The sequence below is a fragment of the Phaethon lepturus genome, unplaced genomic scaffold, assembly GCF_000687285.1.
Source record: "Phaethon lepturus isolate BGI_N335 unplaced genomic scaffold, ASM68728v1 scaffold10494, whole genome shotgun sequence".
Classification (NCBI taxonomy): Eukaryota; Metazoa; Chordata; class Aves; order Phaethontiformes; family Phaethontidae; genus Phaethon; species Phaethon lepturus.
The window spans coordinates 102,022-115,315 of NW_010535470.1; the positions used below are offsets into that span (position 1 = coordinate 102,022).

Consider the following 13,294-nt stretch of genomic DNA (forward strand, 5'->3'; position numbering starts at 1 on the left):
GTATTTTTGGAGAACATTGGATGAATAAATGGAAGACTAAGTTACTTCTGTGAAATACAGAATTCTGACAGTGGTGGGTCTAGTAACTGTAGCTGGCAGTGGTGTAGTACTCGGAACCTGAACAGCCAGAGGCCAAAGAATGAATTTTGGAAACAAATTTTGGTGGCTGTGTGTGCAAATTAAGATTTGTAAATGCAAGCCCTGTTTGCTGTTGTTAGCCACACTGAAAAAAGTCTCTATCCTGCTTGATCGTTTTCTCATGAGGAGACCATGGCATTGTCCATCTTTGATACGAGCACTTTTTTAGTGTAATCATTTCTTTACACAGGCAGTCACAGTCAAAGAGGCATTATCCACCAAAGTGAGAAACATCCGCAGGAGCATCAGCACTCCAAATGTCCACAATGTAAGGTCCCCTTATCCTCTGGCAAACTAGTACTAATTGGGCAGAGGGTTGGTGTCTGTGTGCTGATGTAATACTTGCACGATGTGATACCGTAATAATTATTCTGAGCTAGGACTAACCAACCTGTAGAAGAGATGTCATGAATGAAAATGAATCAGTCATTTAATAGAAACTCCTCCCCACAACTGTCCATCCAGGGAGATGATGAAGTTGACAGGGAAGTGGGAGGGTTGATGTAAATTATAAGAGTTTTGGAAGTAGTTTAGGATTATGACTGCCCTGATTCAGGTTACTTTTTGCTTCAGGATCCCTTTAACCTTTTTGATAGAGTAAGGGATAATTTCCATTTTGTGTGCACTTTATTCATTCTCCTGTTATCCACTCATACAGAACAAACGTAGCTGTCCTTACAAATAATCTTACCTGAAAAGAGATAACACAGAAGTTGTTAGGACTAAATGATCACAATGGCTTCTGAAGACATTATATTTTATAAATAAATGTAGGCATTTTGTCACACTGCCTGCTGGTGTTTTTTAGGTATCTTGTAGCCGACTAGATCTTTCTGCCTGTGATGAAGATGAGAAGGTATGTAAATGTGAAGTTTGGAAAAAACCAATGGCACACTTTCTCAGATTCATTCCCTCTTCAAAGCAAGATGTATTTGAGGACTGAAAAAAATGGGAAAACAGTGGTTTTAACAGTCTATTTCCATAATATATCTACAAAATGCTGCACTGATTACATATTATTTTGAATTAAACCTTCTTGTCATTCTCTGCTTTTCATATTAGAATTGTAGAAACTAATATTTAAGAAGGGAGAAGTTATAGGAAAACTTATTATACTTCACTGAAAAGCTAATTAGCTTCTAAATAATCCATCTGTGTGAGAAAATTGTCTTAAGTCAGTAACTTAACATTCCTTAGTGGGGTTTTTAAAATTAAAAAAAAAAAAAAAAAAAGGTACCTTTGAGTTTAGCTATTAATTTTTCCACGTTTGCCTGTATCAGGGTGCACATCTATGTATTTTTGTTTCTTAGGGTTGGTCTGAAAGTCACCTAGATATATCTGACTGTTCTTCCAGTTATCAAGATGTATCATGCTATGGTACTTTACCCAGGGAGTCACCTCGCAAGAGCAAGGATGGCAGTGGTGAGACTTTACAGTATATATGTAAAGACAGTATTTGTGTTTTTTAATTACTGCATTAAACTGAAAATTAAATTCTCTGTGTTCTTTTCCTATTAAGTTCTCAGTACTCTTCTCCTACTAAATGCGTTATCCAGCTTCTTGCTTCAGCAGCTAAACATAATCTGGAAATAGGGGAGAAAGGGGGAAATGCATGAAGAAATGTGGGAAAGGATAGGAAATTGGGGATGTACAAAAAACTGAGAGGAAGGCAGAAGAACAAGCTAAATGTGAATCAAAACAGTAGAAGAAAAAAAATAAGAAAAAGCTGCTATTAGTTCATGGATTTGAAAATTAAGATGCTTTTGTTAAAGCGGGAAGGTTCCTTTTGAGGTTCTTTATGTGGTCTGAATATTTGCTCTGCCGTGTCGGTGTGTCACAGGTGCCTTATTTTCTTTAGGTCAAATTGTAACACAGTCACCTTGAACAGGCAGTACAGGTGGAAACGCCGCTGCAGTAAAGTGGGACTAAGAGTTCACTCATTGCTTCCTTGCCTATAATTTCCTTTTTGATCATCCTGGTTGTGCAGGATTGCTGGCTTGGTTCCAGGGCAGAATTGCAGCATAGTGAGCAGAGGTCAGGTAAGGCACAGGAAGCAAAGAGCTGTCAGTTCCAGTTTGAAGGACACTTCCCACTTTTTTTACAGCTGAGATGAAAAGGAGAAATATTGGCGCCTCAGAAGGGAGGGGACAGATACTGCTGTTCTCTGCTTTCCTTCTCTTTCCTGACTCGTCAGAGGGACATAGTGCAGAGCTCTGTGAGGGAAGATTATCTCATGCTTGGGCCAGTGGTTGAATACTTGAAATATTGTAATTTTTTTCTGTAACTGTCAACTTGCCAAATGCATGGCTTAATCTTCCATTATTTTAAATTATGCTCTTGTGGTCGAGATGTGAAGAAATGAAATACAGTCTTTTTGCTTTTTTCCTAGGTGTTGTATCAGAGAATTCCCATGCTGTAATGGTCAGCCCTTTTAAAGCATTTTCTCCTCAGCCACCAAAGTTTTTCAAACCCTTAATGCCAGTGAAAGAGGAACATAAAAGAAAGACCCCGCTTGAAAGCCGACCACTGCTTAGTCAAGAGGTAATCTTTGCAAACAACCTTTTTTTAATGAAGATCGAGTGATTTTGTGTGCTTGGCAAATTGTTTGCAGCATGCATCTGATGCAATAGAACTTTGTAATTCTTCGGTGAAATTAATTAGGCTGTTCTATATATGTGGTGGGGTTTTGGTGTTTGTTTTTTACCTGAAACACTGGGGGTTTGTTGTTTGTTTGGGGGGGGCGGGTCCCCAATTCCTGGTAAGTATTCTCCTTTACAGGGTACTTCTATTTTAAAGTACAGTAACCTGCATTTTTTTCACCAGAAAGATGTCAGTATGTGTTTTCAGAGATAAAAAGTAAATCCTTGAAACAGTGTTCTAGAGCAGTTACAATTTTGACCTTTATTCCTCAATCTAGAACTGTGCTGGGAGGAGTGCTTGAGTTTCTCTACTTATTAACTTGAATTCTAATGTATATATGGCCGGCACGGGTGTTTCGCTTTCATCAGGTCGTAATGCCTTTCCAAATTGCACGCATTTAGCGCTGCGGTCAGAGTTGTGGTTTGTGTGATGTGTTGTGTGTCTTAACCTTTGCAGAGCATGCCTTCATCTCAGGTGCATTGCGCTGGCTGTGTTGTGCCTTCAGGAAGTAATGCCAGCAGCATGCCCGTAGAAAGCAATAGCGTACGTGAGGAAAAGATTGTAAGTTTTGTACCAGTTTCTGTTATGAGGCCTGGTGGTGGGTTTAGGGCTGTTTGTTGGGCTTAAAGTGCTTATGCTACAGCAGCAGAAAACTGGGGTGATGTGGATATAATCACTCGTGATTGTAACTAATGCTTATAATGAACAGTTATATGCCTGGCTTGCAAATGCAATCCGTAATTGGAACTAATTCAATTGGGGTTTTGTGGCTTTGGTTGGTTTCTTTGTTTGTTCGTTTGTTTAAAAAATATTCATGTGTGATTTTTCTTGTGGGGAGGGCAGGAGACGGGAGGCTTTAGTTTTTACAGGGCACAAATGATCAAGTAAAGGGTGGTTTAATGAACCATGTGGTTGTCGCTCTAATATACCTTGTATGTTACCCAGATTTTGTGACTATACCCCAGAGTAAATGGAATGATCCCATTTGGTGTAAGTAACCATGCATTTAGGTGTGGGTACACTATAAAAGCTTCTCATTGCCTGATGTGGAAGTAATATGACTAAAATAAGATTGCCGCTCTTAATTAACCTGCAGCCTGTCTTCATCATAATTCAGGTGGTGAATTGAGGTGGAGGGCTTTTATTTTTCTCCTCACCTGCCAAATCCTTTTCTCACTGCTGCTTCAGCAAAACGTGTATCATCGTTTCTGCTGTATGATGGACTTGGTTTTTGGGCTGTGGAACATGGCTGTAAATACTTGCTTCAATCACAGCTTTAGGCTTAAAATTCAGAACCTTCAGATTATTTCCCTTAAGTGTTATAGGCCTCTTTTACCACAAAGTGCTAGTTATGGATTCTTCCTATTCAACACTTGCTTTCATTTCTACCATATAGCCAAGACATTAAAAATATCTGTTCTGGATTTCTAATGCTATTTTATAGGTCATTATACCAAAGTATCCTGAGCATTCTCGTGTATATATTTGAAGCTTGGCTGCTGGTTTTGGGTGGCAGCCCTCTTATTCTGAATCATGTTAATTTTCCATAAGGTAACTGACAAGCTGACTCACACTGAGTCACTGATAGAAATAGCATGAAGGTATTTGGAAGACAAAATCTTCTAATGGGTTGAAAAACATCCCTTGGAAACTAAATTGTTACAAAATCTTCCATAGCAACTTCAGGGCAATTTTAATCCCTTGAGTAAATCCAGGGTCCCACCCCATGCATGCCCTGAATTAACCCAGGCATTTGCCTGTGCTGTTTTCCAAAGGTAAGCAGAAGCTTTCAGAGGTGGAAAAGGGCAACATCCTGCACGAGGCTTTCCCAATTAGAATGGAACTAATTCATTGAACACTGTAAACCTGCTGTAGCCAACAGGGCCCTGGAAAGAGCTGTTCTTTCAATTCTGAGCTGCTTGCTCTTACCCTTGCACTGACTTCTTCCTTGCATCAACATAGCTTCTTGTTCAATTGCATAGTAAGTAAGATCAAGGGAACTGATCCATCCAGCTGATGGCTAGACTACCAGGGAGTTACATTTCATTTGGACCTATTCCCCTGTCTGATCATGTTATAGACACTTGAGTAGGTACTGGGGAGACAGGCAAGAACTAGCAGCCGCTAGTGGGGAGGAGTTTGAAGATGGCTACTTTGCATAGCCTCGCCATCTTATCGCATCAGGTTTATCAAATGATGGCTTCCGGGGTTTTTTAATCACTTTAGGAAGGAAGCCTTTATAAGATGTAGGCTTCCCAGGCTACCCCACATTTTTCAGAGCTGGAGCAAGGCTATGTTTTTAACTAGGCTGGAGTATAAATTTCATACATGTGAATGAATAGTGCTCTTAAATGAGTTCAGAGATTACACCAGGGCAGCGTCACGGCTCCACATGAAACTTCAGCAGTCTGCTCCTCTCTCTCTGATTTGTAGTGAAGTTTTCACGTTATTAATCAATACTGTAAATGATCACTCCAAGGTACCGAGCCTCATACTCTTTAATTAATTTAATGAATCACTGGATGATTGCTGTCGCTTCAGGTGCGATGCTCGCTTGCATCTTAACAACATGTTAAAAAAATGCTGTAGAAATAAAGTGACTAAACATACAGGAAGCTAGTAATTTTAACTAGATTAATGTTCTGTATCTAAGTAGGCATAAGAATGGTGTGTGGCCTTTTTCTTCTGTTTTTCTGGGATCTGTTCTTAACTTTTCTTGAATATTCAAAACACATCTGTCAAAGGAAGGAGGAAAAAAAAGCAGTTAAAAAAACCTAGTTTTATTCAGTTGGCCAGAAATAGAGCATTCAACGTAAAATTTTTAGACAGTACTTCCACGTGCATTTAATGTTGCAACTATATTAAAACTGCATGATGTAAAGGCATGCTCTGGATAATATGCAAGTACAGTAGGGTATGTTATGGTTAGATGAAATGTTTTCATATTGAGTGTATGTGAATACTGCCTGTAATTAACATGTCTAAGGGGGGTTGGCTAAGAGCAAATCCTCCTGGTGGGTGATGAAAATTGAAGCACCAGTGGTGCAACCACTAAATAAGTATCACTGATTTTTAAATTAGTAAAATGGAAACTAGCATTGTTGAGGTTACTTGGGAGCTATAATTTAGGGATCTGAATTTTCAAATCCCTAAACCTTTAACTACACTATGTGTTTGTTACAGAGCAGGTGTAGGGAGGTGTATGGACGCTGCGCTGTGGTCTTGCTTCTGTTATTGCTGAATCTTAATATATTGTCTTGTCTTCTTAGTTCTTGCTGGCACATTCTTACTGTTGTCAGTTCTTAAATCTGTTTTTCTTTATAGTCTTTCTGTTACTTCCCAGGGAAGTAGCTGCTGTTTCTTTACCAATTCTTCAAGGATTTTATTTTTATTTCTGACAATAGCCTGAGCAATACAAGGTGGTTTCCTTCTTTTTTCCCCGCTGTGTCTTCATCCACAGGAATTTGAAGAATCCTGAAATTGCTTTGTGTCTGGAATTTCCCAATCAGGAAGCTCAAGAGGAGCTTTGAAAGGAAATATTTCTTGTCCCCACAAGGGGCACCTTTTGTCTCATCACCTATTTGCAGCATTCTTCACAACGAATGTTCTAGTAACAAGGCTACTTCTCTGTACCTTAGCTTTTGTATTTACAATGATAGATAACCCCGGAAGGACACACGACTTACTTGTTTGACTTCTCCTAATCAGGTCGGCAATGCCTGTAGAGCCATTCCTCAGTTACAGCACCTCTTATCCAGTCTGATTCTGAAAAGAGACCCTTTGTGTCTTAAAATTTTTTTCAGTCAAATGAGGTATCTTGCAGGATTCAAAGGAGAAACAAAGAAATCTGCTACAAGAATGCCTTTTAGTTTCAAGTGGATATTTAGCTAGTATCCAATAGAAATACACCCTTCCTTTTGGAAGTCATGTAGTATCTTACACCCACCATATTTGATAAACCCTAGAGTTTATAATATTTTGAAAACAACTACAAGGTTATTCATAGAGCAGAACTTACTTTTGCATGAGTAGTAAGGGTGAAAGGGAAGGAGTAAGCAGAATAATTGAGAAAAGGTCCCTCAGAGATGAGCAACAGATAAGTATACTCCAATATGCCAAAAAGATGCTTTGCATAATGTTTTGGTGTTTAGAAGGGTATTCATAGTCTCAATAAAGTGGACATGAATTTTGTCCTTTACTTTTAAAGGGACTACCTGTAGATTTCAGATCTAAAGACCAAGATTCTCAGTAACCTAAATAATTTTCAATAGCCTTATGTGACACTTCATAACATTATCACTCCTTTGCAGAGATGTAAAGCATTCAGATTTTTCAAAATCAAGCCCTCATCCAAATTCTGTATGCGAAATAACTGAAGCAGAGCTGTAAAAACTAGTGAGCAAAGGATGCCAAGCCTTTACTTCAGCAAGTATTAATAATCTGAAATCTGGTTGGATTTGTCAGATATACGAGTAGAGGCATCTTCCTCAAACACTGATTCCTCTGTCAACAAAAATGTAGTATTATTGCATATCTTGATTCAGCTTAAGAGGCCATTCTGCATGGCTAATACGACTGAATTACATCTGCTGTGAGTTTGAACATGGTAGGAATGAACATGAGACCTTGTTATAGTTGAGGGCCACAGCGAGTGGTGATCACTTCAGAAAATGTGGGATAAAAGAAAAGTGAAGTCATTTAGAACATCTTTACAGGTTTTTGTTGTTTGGTGTTTTTTTTTTTTAAATCAAACAGATTAAAACTGGGAGCAAAAATACCTCCAGGTTAGGAGGAAGATTGTGTCACATAAGCATGTGTTTCCTAATATATACCTATGAGGATGTTTTAGTTAATTGCACTGCTGAATGGGGTGCAGGAACTGGTCACAAATTACTTGGAGAAGGTGAACATACTCAATGCCTTCTTTATTTCAGTATTTATCTGTAAAAGTAGCCTTCAGGAATCCCAAGCCCCTGAGATCCAAGGGAAAGCGTGGAATAAGGAAGATTTACCCTTGGCAGAGGACCACCAGTTTGGGGAGCACTTAAAAGAAACTGCATGTTTAAGTAAACATACCCACAAGTGCTGAGGAAGGTGACTGATGTTATTGTAAGGCCATTCTCAATTATCTTCGAATGTAATGGCAGTTAGGAGAGGTACCTGAAGGCTGGAAGAGACCAAATATCACTCCCGTCTTCAAGAAGGACAAAGAAGGATGCAGCAAACTACAGACTGGTCAGCCTCACTTCTGTCTCTGGGAAGGTGGTGGAGAAAATCCTCCTAGAAAGCATTTCCAAACCCAGGAAGGACAAGAAAGCGATTGGGAGTAGTCAGCATGGATTTACAGATGGAAGATCATGCTTGACCAACCTTAATTGCCTTCTACAATAAGGTGACTAACTTGGTGGATGGGGAGAGAGCAGTGGATGCTTACCTTGACTTTAGTAAAACCTTTGACGCTATTTTCTATAACATCATCATAGGTGGGCTGACCAAGTACAGGTTAGATAGGTGGACAGTGAAGTGGATTAAAAACTGGCTGAATGACTGGGCACAGAGGGTTGCAATCAGGCACAAAGTGCTGTTGGAGGCTGGTAACAACAGTGTACTCCAGGGCTCAATACTGGGGCCAGTACTGTTCTACACCTTCATTAATGACCTAGATGATTGGACAGAGTGCACCCTCAGCAAGTCTGCAGATGATAGAAGACTGGAAGAAGCAACTGTTACACTGAAGGGTTGAGCTACTATTCACAGGGACCTCAGCAAGTTGGAGAGCTGAGCAAAGAGGAGTCTCATGAAGTTTAACAAGGGGAAATGCAACATCTTGCATCTGGGGATGAATAATGCCAGGCACCAGTACACATTGGGGGCTGACCGGCTGGAGAGCAGCTTTGCCTGGAAGTACCTTGAGGTCCTCTTGGACAACAAGCTAGCCATGAGCCAGCAATGTACCCTTGCGGCAGAGAAGACCAACAGTGTACTGGACATCACCAGCAAGCTGAAGGAGGTGGTCCTTGCTCTCTACTCTGCACTAGTGAGGCCAAATCTGGAGTATTGTCTAGTTCTGGGCTCCCCAGTACAAGAAAGATACAGAATTACTGAAGTGAGTCCAGTGCAGGTTACAAAGATGATTAAAGGCTTTGGAGCATCTGACATGTGAGGAGAGGCTGGGGAAGCCAGGACTGTTCAGCCTGGAGGAGACCGGGCTCAGGGGCATCTTACCAATGCACAAAAAAGCCTGATGGGAGGGATTGAAGACAAGGCAGGCTCTTCGCAGTAGTGCCCAGTGACAGGATGTGAGGCAATGGACACAAACTAAACTACATGAGATTCTGTCTGAACACAAGAAAATGCTTTTTTACTGTGAGGGTGGTCAGACACGGGAATGGGTTGTGCAGAGAGGTGGTAGAGTCTCCATCCTTGGACATCTCAAAAGCCACCCGGCTGGACACAGTCCTGGACAATCTGCTCTGGCTAACCCTGCTTGAGCAGGGGCGTTTGGACTAAATGACCTCAAGAGGTGCCTTCCAACCTAAACGATTCTGTGACTGTTCTGACGTGCAAACTGAACAAAACTGCTGTCTATCTATTTGAAGCTTTGTTGTACAAAGTTACTTGAGCAGCCTTGGTTATTATGAAGTATAGGAAACGTTCTCAAGAGGATGTTTGTCTTAAACTTGATGTATTGGTTCTCAATGCGTTTGTCATCTGGTTAAGTATTGTGCTTTTCCTTTTCCATCAGTGATTCAGGGCAGGTGTCTGAAAGCATCGAACTACTTCAGATACCACACAGGATCTGCCTTGATCAGTAGTTGAAATCTGTGATGCAGATAAAGGAATGGAGAAATAATAGGTGCTTGAGTTCCTCTAAACTTTAAGTACTTCATCAGTTTTCATTTTTCTGAAAATACTATTCTTTCTAGGGCGAATTTGCTGTAAACTAACCATTTTTAATATGTATGTGTGTGTACAGATAGATATATATACACACATACGTTTATATATGCATATATATGTATAAATACATATATTTATATGAAAAATTAAGTACTTAAAAAAGCATCCACGTGGAGTCCTGCCTGCAGTATGTTATACTGGGGGGGCAGTCCAGCCATGTTGCTGTGTTTTTTCTTGGATGCCTCTTGGCAAACTGAAGTCCTCTGCTTCAGATGGGCTCTATGAAAGCCACGTTTGTGGGTTGGTCGCAGTGCATCACCGCTCGCTGTCAAACAGAAATTCAGGGAGCTACCTCCAAATTCTGCCAGATTGATTAGTGTCACTTATTTTCCTCCAGGCCTGTACATGTATGCACACAAATGCTTCCTTGAAGATTCTCTGTAATATTTGATCCTTTTGCCTTTATTTTCAAACATTGTGAATGTGTTCAGGTGTGATAGCTAGGGGTAAGCAAAATTATACACATAATACATATACAAATGTATATGTATATATGAAATACATATACAAAATACACATACATACACAAAATTATACAGCCTCACTGGTATCAGATTAATAGAAAATCCTGTTGTGCAGGATACTTTTTAATAATCGATATGTTAATAATTGGTATGTTAATACTCAGTATTGCAGCTGAGAACCCCGTAAGGCCTCTTCCATTCATATTTATGTTTTTCTTGTTAGGTGGTCAATGGTCAATGTCTATAATCTGAAGGTATAGAATACCTTCAGTGGGTTTAACTAGTCTAAATCATGGGAAGAAAAAGTTTATAATACATACCTTTAAAAAACTGAGTATGATAAAAATATGTAAACATACAATTTTTTTATGTTGTGAGCTGTCCTTCTGCCAAACTTTATTGCTTTCAATTTTCTAATCTATTTATAATTTATCTTTATTTTCTAAAAATTGAATAGCTCAGTGTAGACAGGACATGCTCCCAGCAGCTCTTTTCAGAGGTATCTTCCATTCTTCAATTAAAGGATATAAAAGGTATATGTTTCTCCATGTTCAGAAAGGAAAAAATCAAGGAAGGTCAGTCTATTTTGAAAACGTTACTGTCGTAGGTTCCTAATCCCACGCAACACCCTTCTTTTGCAGGACTCTGAGGAGGAAGACAGTGAGTTGGAGGCCATTAATAAGAAGCTGATAAGTCCACAAAGTTTTCAGAATTTCCGGCCTTACATTCCAGAGGAGTTTGCTGACTTCAGTGTTTACAATGCTAGCCTGGAGAACAGGGAATGGTTTTCTTCTAAATCAGACTTCATGAGTTCGCGTGTTCTTGAGAAAGAGGTATCCCGCAGCCCCACCACTAGCAGTATTACTAGTGGCTACTTTTCCCACAGTGCCTCTAACGCTACTCTGTCTGACATGCTTGTTCCCTGTAGTGATAGCACAGACCAGCTAGCCAATCACACGAAGGAGCTGGACTCTAATGATCCCTCAGGATCATCTCTTGTACATGATTTAAGATCTTCTTCGAACAAGGATTGTCAAGAGTCAGAAAAGGAGTTAGCGAGAGAAAAGTTACTTGTGTTACCACTGAAAGAAAACAGTGCCTTAACGGAACAAGTACCACTGTCCCTCGATGCCAGACAGACTGACAGAGAGACTCAGCAGTTATGCAGAGCTGGATCATTTTCAGCTTTAAGTTCCCCAGATGGCAAAAATACCTGTGGTTTGATTGAATTTTCAGCGCGTGAAGCAACAGTTGAGCACATGACAGACATTCTGGAAGATCACTCCTTTACAGAGTTCATGGGCGTCGAAGATGGAAAGGACTTTGAGCACTCGACAGCTCCACAGTCGTGTTCCCTTGCGTCCTCTAATGGAGTGAGTTCCTTGGAGTTACCCCAAGGCACAGACAAGGAGCAGAGCACGTGCCTGGGCCAGCTGGGCTCGGCAGTGGCAGCAGGTGACCGGCTTGCAGGTGCTGTGGAAAGCCCTTTGTGTTCTCTACTGGTAAAAGAGACTTCAGGCCGTGAGACTTACCCTGATACTTCTGTAGATGATTTTCTTGGGAAAGACCACTTGGATGCTTCCGATTGTGAAGAAGGTGCTTCTGCAGATCAAACCCACCTCTTGCCTAGCTGGGTGGCAGTGGGCGAACAAGTCTGTGTTGGAAGTAATAAGATGGGCACGGTGAGATACGTTGGAACAGTGGATTTTTCAGCTGGAATCTGGGTTGGAGTTGAACTAAATGTTCAGCTGGGTAAGACTAAATATGCTCTGGGTTATCTATGCAGTTAGTGTGATCTGTTTTTAGAGTTAAACTGCAGTCGTACACTGTTCAGTCTTGGGAAATACCTCTAATTTCATGTAGGCTTGGATTCTGATACACCCAGTTCTAGGCTTTCTGTTTGTAGGAATACTTTGCTAAGGGTTAATTTTTAACTGTCTTAAAGACCTGTTCTTTTCACTTTATGCAGAATAATGCTTTTCATGTTCTGGTAGTTCCCAGCAGTATCCATCTATTTTTATAGATGAGTAAAAGAAGCAAAGCCTAAAATTGGCAGATTTTTTTTTAAATCGACATGTATGTTCATGGGTAGTACTAACAATGGACATCACTTGTAAAATAGGTTTGCTGTCTGTAGCTTTCAGAGATTCCCCTTGCCTCCACTGGGGAAAAGCTTAATTACAGAAGCACAGGTTTTCTTTAACTTCAGTTCGATGGAGTCAGAAAAAGTTGATGCTCTGCAAGTGTTAAGAGATTCCTACAGAAATGCTTGAGATTTTTTTTTTAAAAGTTGATGTTTTTAGTAGTTTAATAGATATTAACATTGATACTGGAAATTTCTCTGGCAGCTATATTTTAAGCTTTGTAAGCAATTGGTTTTGAGGATAGTTTATTTTGTAAAATGAACAAATGTTTGACTTTTTAAACAGTCAGTTAACAAAGTAACATTTTAGGAAACCATCTTTTTGGTCACAGTTCAAGTCCTCCTTTCCAGCCTTTGTTCTCCCTAGTGTGTGCTATGCATCTGGCTTCATCACGCAAGCATTAAAAATCTTGACTATTTAACAGATAGCCAAAGATATTCACACTTGAACACTACAATTGTATGTGCTAATGAAAGTACCAACAATTAATTTGGTGCATGTATTTTCATTGAAGGGAAGCATGATGGAACTGTAAAAGGCAGAGAGTACTTCCACTGCAAACCACGGCATGGTGTCTTTGTTCGTCCTGGGCGCCTCAGCAAAGCACCAGCTTCTGCAAGGAAATGGAGTAGCACTTCACGGTCTCAGGCATCTTCCACTTCAGAGAAACGGAAAAGCTCTGTGCTTCAAGGCTCATCACCCACCCCTAAAACAGGAGAAGTCTTCTGCCATTCAGGAGATGCAGCGGCTTCTGCTTTTTCTAGGAAACAGGAAAACAGGAAATCTTGGATTAACTAAACTGCAGTATTTTTGCACTTACTACACACATCACTGTGTAGAAAACTTTATGGATTTTTTGAAACTATTGTACATTTTAATCTGTCCATATGGAATGTGTATTCTCTAGAGTCTTTGACTTAATTCTCTAATTTTTTATAAATAATATAT

General features: G+C 40.0%; 1 protein-coding gene across 1 annotated transcript in view; it reads left to right on the forward strand.

The window, feature by feature from the left end:
- The window catches only part of KIF13A (kinesin family member 13A), a 115,022-nt gene extending 101,878 nt beyond the window's left edge, over nt 1-13,144 (forward strand). Inside the window, exons 33-38 of the mRNA XM_010285816.1 lie at nt 329-406; nt 947-994; nt 1,449-1,560; nt 2,528-2,679; nt 10,844-11,954; nt 12,861-13,144. Of these exons, the coding sequence (XP_010284118.1) occupies nt 329-406; nt 947-994; nt 1,449-1,560; nt 2,528-2,679; nt 10,844-11,954; nt 12,861-13,144 (1,785 nt within the window). The remainder of the gene's footprint in view (nt 1-328; nt 407-946; nt 995-1,448; nt 1,561-2,527; nt 2,680-10,843; nt 11,955-12,860) is intronic.
- Nucleotides 13,145-13,294: the final 150 nt, after the last annotated feature.